The sequence below is a fragment of the Urtica dioica genome, chromosome 5, assembly GCF_054948205.1.
Source record: "Urtica dioica subsp. dioica isolate 48M chromosome 5, U.dioica_male_clone48M_v1_H2, whole genome shotgun sequence".
Lineage (NCBI taxonomy): Eukaryota > Viridiplantae > Streptophyta > Magnoliopsida > Rosales > Urticaceae > Urtica > Urtica dioica.
In genome coordinates, this window is record NC_142760.1 from 41,494,717 (window position 1) to 41,503,893 (window position 9,177).

The 9,177-nt window shown below is 36.9% G+C and overlaps 1 protein-coding gene across 1 annotated transcript; it reads left to right on the top strand.

Annotated features, from left to right (window-relative positions):
- Positions 1-5,947: 5,947 nt before the first annotated feature.
- LOC149398603 (uncharacterized) lies at positions 5,948-8,246 on the top strand. Its single transcript, XM_089615875.1, has 5 exons — positions 5,948-6,254; positions 6,716-6,772; positions 6,994-7,429; positions 7,538-7,666; positions 7,769-8,246. The coding sequence occupies exons 1-5, from the start codon at positions 6,202-6,204 to the stop codon at positions 7,979-7,981; spliced, it is 888 nt and encodes a 295-aa protein (XP_089472001.1). The 5' UTR covers positions 5,948-6,201; the 3' UTR covers positions 7,982-8,246.
- The last annotated feature ends 931 nt before the right edge of the window (positions 8,247-9,177 follow it).

Here is a 9,177-nt window from a genome sequence, read left to right on the forward strand (position 1 = left end):
TCAAAGGCGTACAGTCAACCGTGTTAGGAGTTGATCTAAATCCTGGAGAAACTAGGCTCTCCCTTACTGCCTCATGCCCTTCCCGTGGCTCTTCAGATATTTCCAAAATCATATGAAATCTTCTGAATACTGTGGGTTCGACTCATGTACCACTGTGTTTCAAAAATATATATATTTCTGACATTCCTGCACAGGAGAAACGCATATATGATTTTGTTATTATCATGTACGAAAAAAATTAAATGTCTACAATGAGAATATTTGTAGAAATGTATATCTACAATTACACCAATGAAGTGTAATTGTAGATATACTGTCTACAACTGTCTACAATTATTGTAATTGTAGACATACAGGTCTACACCTTCACCTATATGTCTACAATTACAACATGTCTGCAGTCTACAATTTCAGAGACTGTAGACATGTATGTCTACAATTCAAGAACGCGAAAAACTCAAACGTTCAAAATAATGAAGAACAACACACAAACAAACCCAACAACAAACAACACAGAGACGGCGGGTAATGACACCAACAAACAACACAGAGACGGCGGGTAATGACACCAACAAACCCAGAACGACACAGACCTAAAACCCAGACAAACGCACGAAAACAAAAATGAACGACGAAAAAGAAGCTTTCTTTTAAGATGCACGATGATGACGTTGAACAAACATGAATCCGAAACCCATAAACTCAAAAACCCGACGAGGATGAACGAAAGCCCAGAAACAAAAAGAGAGGAGAGAAGACGACGACGACGATGAACGAAAGAAGCTTACTTTTAGACGAGGACGAGGTGGCCGGAGAGCTGAGCTTCACTTCATAGACACGTAGCTCATGGAGGATGATGAAAGGGAGATGAAACGTCCTTCACACGCAGAAAAAAAAGAGAGGAGAGAGAGAGAGTTGTACATGGCACAATAAACAAGACCGTATGAGAAGTCTTCTTGAGCAAGTTTTGGTTTGGGGGCTTGAATGAATAAAATTTCAAATTTAAGGGCAAACCCGGTATCAAACTATTATCTCTCCTCAAAACACTACTAAAAGTGTCCAAAAATAAGCTACCCTATATTTTGGTCCAAATCATTGAAATGACTACTAGATCCGGCCATTTCCCTAAGAACACCTCAGACGAAAGGATATAATCGACCACCATGTCATGTTAAATTAAATATTTAGAGTTATTTTTTAAAATTTTAATTTTTCTTTTTTAAATTACCACTGGATCTTCCATTCAGTTCAGAGAAATAATTCTATGAAGATAGCCCCTTTGCACATATGATGGAGCAATCTCCGACCAAACCTCATTACATTGACTCGATAACAATTTTAGCCAAATGATGTGCCAATGTGTTACAAAATCGCGGGATAAAAGAAAACTCAATATTCTCAAAATAAACAAAACGGGAGAGAATGTCCTCGAGCATGCTAAAATCAATGGTTGAGACCATCAATTTACTCCCAAGACAATCGGATTGAAATTCGGCCAATTGTGGCGAGAAGCCTCGCCGATCAAACCAAATCCAAGACCTCAAAACATTTATGCGGTAGTCGTGAGACACACTTCCAACTTCATAAGCCTTGTCTTGTTGATCTAAAGCCACGCCGACAATAATAGCCACGGAGTCGACAATAAATTCGGTATTCTTCAAGGTAACCTCGAACCCGATCCAACAATTCCTTCGGCCGACGACTTTCTCTTACCCATTAGTACCCTATTTCTATAATTCCAAATAAGGAAAATAACACATTTATACCCTGTGTTTTAGTGAAATGTCGAGTTTAACCCTCGGTTTTCAAAAATGTCGAGTTCATACCCTCTGTTTAACTAAAATGACGAAATTATACCATCAGTTTAACTAAAATGATGAAATTATACCCTGAAATAGACAACAGTGTCACGAATATTCTTTTTTATTGACTTTTCATTGACGTTGACTATAATATTTATATATAAACACCAACTATCTTTATTCATTTGCGCCATATATGTAATTTATTTAAAAACTAAAAAATAAACAACAGTCTCTTAATCGTGAAGAACACAGAAAGAGGCAAAGGGGTAAACATCGATAGTTGATAGTCATCAAAATCGCATATTCGAACAGAGAATCCAGGATTTCGAGTTACAATTCAAACACGGAATGAAGTCATTTCTTAGGAGGTATGAGTTTTATTATTTAATTTCAATTTAAGGTTATTTTTATTTCAAAATTGAGAATTTGGAAGTTAGGGCACTGATTTAGATTTGATTTGGTTTTTCTTATATAAGAGTTAATATCAATGAAAGGGAGATTTGTGACGCTGCTATTCATTTCAGGGTATAATTTTGTCATTTTAGTTAAACAGAGGGTATAATTTTGTCATTTTAGTTAAACAGAGGGTATGAACTCGACATTTTTGAAAATCGAGGGTTAAACTCGACATTTCACTAAAACACATGGTATAAATGTGTTATTTTCCCTTCCAAATATGTCACGATAAGGAGATGAACAATTCAGCGTCGCGTTAATGATAGCCATTCTCAGCAACTGTGACATTAGCTTGCTTCTTTGGCTTGCTGAAGGTTTTGTCTTTATCAGGACAGTCTTTCTTCATATGTCCTTCTTTGTGGCAATGATAACAGTTGTACGAAAATTCCTTTTCTTCGCTATTCTTCTGATCCTTTCCCTCTGATGCTTTGTTCTTGGATTGATTCTTCGAATTCGACTTTGAGTTCTTCCTTGGTTTGCCTCTGATGTTGAGCCCTTCGCCAACAGGTTTCTTATCAGATTTTGAGTCAAGTTCCTTCGATTTCAGCGCAGCTTGAACCTCTTCTAGGGTTAGCGATTCCCTGGCGTATTTCATTGCTTCAACGAAATTCGAGTAATTCTTTTGGAGCGCATTCAAGATCATAACTGCCTGATCTTCGTTGTCGATCTTCACATCAATGTTTACCAGATCGATGACGATCCGATTGAATTCATCGAGACTGTCGCTGATTGGTTTGTCTTCTGCGATTTTGAAACCAAACAGTTTGCCTTTGAGGTGAATTCGATTGGATAGCGATTTGGTCATATAGAGGGATTCCAATTTCGACCAAATCCCAGCTGCAGTTTTTTCTTTCGAGACTTCCCTCATTCTTCTCAGTCGCTGAGATGAAGAATTAGGATGCTATACGCTAATTCGAGAGCCTCATTCTTCTCAGTCGCTGACATCGTCTCTGGGAATCCCTTTTCTCCCTCCAGTGCCTTTGCGATCTTCATTTGAACGAGAATTGCCCTCATACGTATGCGCCACAGGCTGAAGTCGCCTTTGCCATCGAATCTTTCGATCTCAACCTTCGTGAGACCTATCTTGAAGTTCTTGCAGAGATTGTGTAGGCTCTGATACCAATTGTTGCGTTTTTTGACCCTGTTCAATACACAAGCCTTCGAAACTGAAGTGCCTTGTGATACAAGAAACAGATCAATACAAACACAATGTACAAGAACGTAAAAGATAAAGTAGGAGCACACCGGATTTATCCTGGTTCGGTCTTAAATGACCTACGTCCAGCCTTGGGGTAGTTCCACTATCAACGATGATGAACAATACACACGAACACAATCTGAAAACCCTCAGACTGATCTTTACACGTAGTTCTCTCTCACACGATGTTTTTCTCTCAGTCTTTCTCTTTTCTTTGAGTGCTTAGATGATTATGAATATGTTCTTTGTACAAAGATCACAACAAGCCCGTATTTAAAGACCCCTGCTACGCTGACGTGTCCTTCACGCAATCTCTCGCTGATGATCCAACGGTCTTCAGAATCCGAGAAACTTGAGTCACACAAGCACCAAGCCAGCTCGCTCAACTTAGCTCGCAGCTCGCTCAGCTCAGCTCGCAGCTTCGCTCAACTCCTTAGCTCGCCCAGCTCGCTGATGAAGCTTTAGCCGTCAGATGAGGATCTCTTGATGATTTCAAACACCTCCACTTGTATGCTACTTAATACAACAAAAGCGTTTAAGCATAGTTGTCTGGATTAAGCATTTTAAAAGCGTTTGTTGAATTAGTGTTTGGTGTTCAAAACAGACTTCTATTACCTAAGTTTTATTTATCAATCAAATTTAATGCGGGAAAATCTAATTTGGGCAATAAAGCAAGACCTTATCAAAGCCTTTAATGACTATCTGTTTCAATAAAAGTCTTTTAAACGTATATATATATATATATATATATATATATATATATATATATATATATATATATATATATATATTCAGGATAAGGAAAGGGCAGTATCGAGAGAAGAAGGGATTGCTCTGGCCCAGGAACACAAGTGCTTGTTTCTCGAGTCTAGTGCTAAAACTAAGGAAAACGTTCATCACTGCTTTAGAGATGTTGTACAAAAGGTATATGATCTCTTTATGCATATGATCAAGTCACCACATTTACATTACATGACACCATGATTCAACTTCTTCTTTTTTTTTTCTCTAAACAATACAGATATTGGAAGTGCCTAGTTTACGTGAAAATGGATCTGCAATAATACATATTATATTTCTCTAACCTTCTACGCAAGTTTAATTTAGTAACAATTGCATCTTTATCTATATCTTCTTATATACTAACAAAAAACAAAAACAAAAACTACTGCTAATAGTTTTGATGGGTATCAAACTCTGGGAGATAGTTCAGTCCTTCAAAAGGTAAAAATACTTCCACGTCAAAGTTTTTAAGTTGTTAATTGTATTTTGTGCTTCAAATCAAATTTAATTAACGATATATCGTGCACTAAGAAAAAAATAGGTTTTTAGACACGACAAAATTACACCTAGAGATCTAAAAATCGTCTTTGTTTCCAAAACAGACGCGACTTTAGAACGAAATTCAAACCTGTAAACTTTGAGGTTACCTCAAGATGAAAACGAGCAGATAAGTTTAAACCTACTTCCTTTCCATTGATTCAGAACGAGACCTCAAGAACAACAACCTAAACAATTGTTCAAACCCTAGAATTTCTTTGTGGAATTTGAAGAAGAAAGAAGAAAATAAGAGCAGAGAGAAGAGATTGAGATAGTAAGAGGGAGAGCTTAAAAGAGTATAGCGAGAGAGAGAGAGAGAGAGAGAGAGAGAGAGAGAGAGAGAGAGAGAGAGAGAGAGAGAGAGAGAGAGAGAGAGAGAGGCATCGATAATTAAAGAAAAATAAAGACTTACCTTCGTGCCAGAGATGAGCGCGCAGCTAACATCAAGAGGATTTTAGCGAAGAGGATGAATATTCCTGTCATCGTGTGATCTCGCCAAACAACACACTTCAAACGATGGAATGGTTTTTGGTCGTTTGAAGTGGGTTATCGGGTTTTTAGACGACGAAAATTGAATTCTATCATCTATTTTTCATCGTTTAAGCCACTTTTTCTACTAGTGAATATAGAGCATAGAGATATTGAGAGTGTACGAGAGAATGATTGTATGAAATCGATAATGAGAAAACGCAAATAATAAAATGATATTTGACACAAAAATTGAACCAGACGCGATTTGAAGTTAAAATAAAAACAAAGGAGCAAATGTTACCGAGAATAGTTTTTGGGAAACTTTTCGAAACATACGTCGCATCTATTCTAAAAATATCATGTCGATCGTATCTGTTGTTTTTCGTGTTTGAATGTTCATAGTGGTTCTTAAAAATTAAAAATAATGTTTTCTTTGAAAATTTTAAAAATATTTTATTTGAAGATGGTGATTTTTTTTTTTGAAGGGTAGCTTTACCACCATTGAGGATTGAACCAAAGACCTCCAAAATGGAGGTGGTGTGGAATTACCAACTAGGTAATAACTCAAATTTTTATGAAATTTCCAGATGATTTTTGTTGTTATAATAGAAACTAACTGCAAACAACTATAAAAAAACTAAATAAAATCGTTAAAAAAAATTTCAAATAAAACCATAGACAAAAAAAAAAAAAAAAAACTATAAGAAGGAATATATTCTCGAAATAAAAAAATAATATCAATGAGAATAAGAAGTGGTATGTTGTCGGAAAAAGTTTTTAAAAGAAGTTTGATCAGGTAATTCCACTTTATTTTCTAACTTACAAAATTTGGAGCCCGGCCCATTTTCAACCAAAACCTATAAAATGAAGCTCAGCGACGTGTCTGTAATCATAATCAATTTCGGTCATTAATATTATAGAGAAAGAAACAAAAGATCTCTCCGAGTAGGAATGGCGAATTTGAAGGTAGAACAAGAATTAGGCGATTCCCAGCCAAAGCTCAGGTGAAATAATTTAGGGATTTAAGTTGATTCGTGATCGTCTGTTTTGAGTGTAATTTTGTTAGCTTAGTTCGATGTATATATTTAATCTAGAATTCATTTTTCTGCAAGACCAAATTTTAGGGTTATTATATTAATTCATAATCGAACTTTGTTTTCCAGAGCTTTGTTGCTTGTTTTTTCCTTCTTTGTATGTTATTATTCTCCTGATTTCTTTGTTCAGTTCGATCCTGAATTTCATTTATATTGAATTTTAGGGTTTGAGGTATATATTGATCGAAAATCGAACTTTATTTCCAGAGCTTTTTTGCTTTCTTTTTTTTTTTTTTTTTTTTTCTTTGTATGTTATAATTCTCCTGACTACTTCGTTCACTTCGATCCTGAAATTCATTTATCTGCAAGATCGAATTTTAGGGTCTGAGGTATATAATGATCGGAAAAAGTGAACTAACAATTTGTTTCAGAATGGGAGAAGAAGAGAGAAGAAACGAACCAACAATTCTCAGAATTGGGGATTCAAGGTATGAGAATCTATGTCAAAGTTTAGGGCTAAATAATGAACTGTGGTTCGTCATGCAATCATGGCTCGTATTTAGGGTTTAGGTCTTCTGAGATACGAATTTGATCTGCAATACGAAAATTTTTATGTACCGATTGTAGATCCAAGTTAGGGTTTGTTTTTGGGAGCTTTTTTGTGTGTGATTCGGCTAACTAGTTGTTCGTGTTTTTGGAATCACCAAAGCGATGTCATGAAATTCGACCTTTGGAAGTTAAAGTCTACCAATAGAGCCGTACGGGGCGAGGGGATGCTGGAGTTAGTGAGATACGAGCTGGCGCTTATCGATGCACAAGAGAAATGCTTCTGTTCTTCACCCGTCGATGATGGCGATTTCGATGATGATTATGGCGATGGCGATGATGATGATGATGATGATAGTTTTTGTGGTGTCGATCAAGGTGATCCTAGGTATGATGATTTCCATGTCGGTGGTTGTAGCGTCGATGACGATGACGATGTCGATGTCGATGTCGATGTCGATGTCGACGTCGATGTCGATGATGAAGCCCCTGTTGGGGAAGCCTTGGCTGATTTGAAACTAGACGAACCTGTCCACTGCTCTGAATCTGAAAGACTGTTGGCTTTGGACATGTATAATCAGCAAGTTAAGGAATCTGAGGTAATGCATATCTGTGTGTATGTATGTATGTATGTTGAATTATAAATATACAGAGTTCATTCCTTGGTGGTAGAGATTTGATGGTTTGTTTTGTGAATCACTATTCAGGGGTTTCGTGTTAGTCCGTGGGCTGCGAAGGCAATAAATCGTTTATCCGGATTCAAGCCGATGTCTGAAAAGGATTGGATAGAGCCCGCTAAGTTTGTTCTGGTACTTCACAATGAATTTCATGTAGAGGTAATTCTATGACTTTGCTTTCCCATATGATACAATCATATATATTTCAGCATAGTGATGTATATCATTAACTATTGATCTATATGTGATCGTACGTGTCAGGATATGGAAAATGATTTGAAGCTGAAGCGAGTTGTGAGAGCGACAAGGCGCGGAGGCGAACACAATTACCAAGCTCTATTGACGTTGGAGACCACGAACGGCGAGTTCTACGAAACAATATTAGATGAGGTTGCTGATAAAGGCATAGGTCATAAAAGCATACAGATGTTCAGGCGCGCGCTGTATTATCCAAGCCTCCCTAATTTCACCTGATCCTCATCATATCACTATCATGCCTTTTCGTAACCCCTACGAAACCTCCATGTGATTAGCTCTAACTTTGCTCTATGAATTGGTAGCCTTACATCACGGAGATTTGGGCTTTTAAAGCTTTTCCCAACACCCTCAATGAATCTTCTTCTTCTCTTTGGTGCTTCCCCACTAAAATTCTATCATGAGCTTCTTAATCTCCTTCACAAGGTTTTAAGGGAGTTTGAAGACGCTCATTACATTTATTACTTTAGCGTTTGTATAGTGTGGGTGGCGATTTTTTTTATTTATATATTTATTTATTTTGCCTACGTGATCTCCTAGGATTACTACGAAAGTTAATTTGTCATTTATGTCTGATGTAGTTAATGATGTATGTATTCAAAATAGTGTGTTAAAAAAACTAATAACATGGAAATATATATTATGATTTAGTTTTGTGAATGAATTCAATTGGAATATTTTCAAAATAATAATCTTTTAAAAATCAAATATTTGTTACAACTAGTTAAACGTGGCATAACGGTAGCGGGACGAGACGGGATCTCCGCTACCGTTAGGAACAGTAACGGGACCGGGAGTCCTGTTACTGCTATTGGGACGGGACGGGAGTCCCGTTAATGGGACTAACGGGACTAGGACTCCTGTTAGTCCCATTAATTTTTTTTTAATTTCGGCCGTTGGATAAAAGATCCAACGGCCCAAAAAAAATAGCCGTTGCAAATACTACCGCTGTTAATATAGCCGTTATACCCATTTCGGCCGATTTTTTTAATCTTTTTTTTTTTCCAATTTATTTCTAAAATCTATAAATACCCCCCCAATTCATTTCTAAAATCTATAAATACCCCCCAATTCATTCATTTTCTTCACACATTTCTCTCAAACTCTCTCAAATTCTCTCAATCTCAATCTCAAATACTCTCAAAACGCTCTTGATTTTAATCTCTAATACTCTTTACCACTTTCAATTTTTAATGGCATCCTCATCCCACAACCGAGGGGGTCGAAGGGGAAGAGCTTCCCGAGGTGAACGAATGCACCGTTTTGAAGAAAATTGGTTGCACTTGTCTCAAAATGCCCCCGACGACCTAACCACTCAATACCTTTTCGATCCAAATTATGTTGCTCCTACTTTTGGCCATTCGGAATTCACCGAAATTCCAAACACCCAAGTGCCATACTACCCACAAATGAAT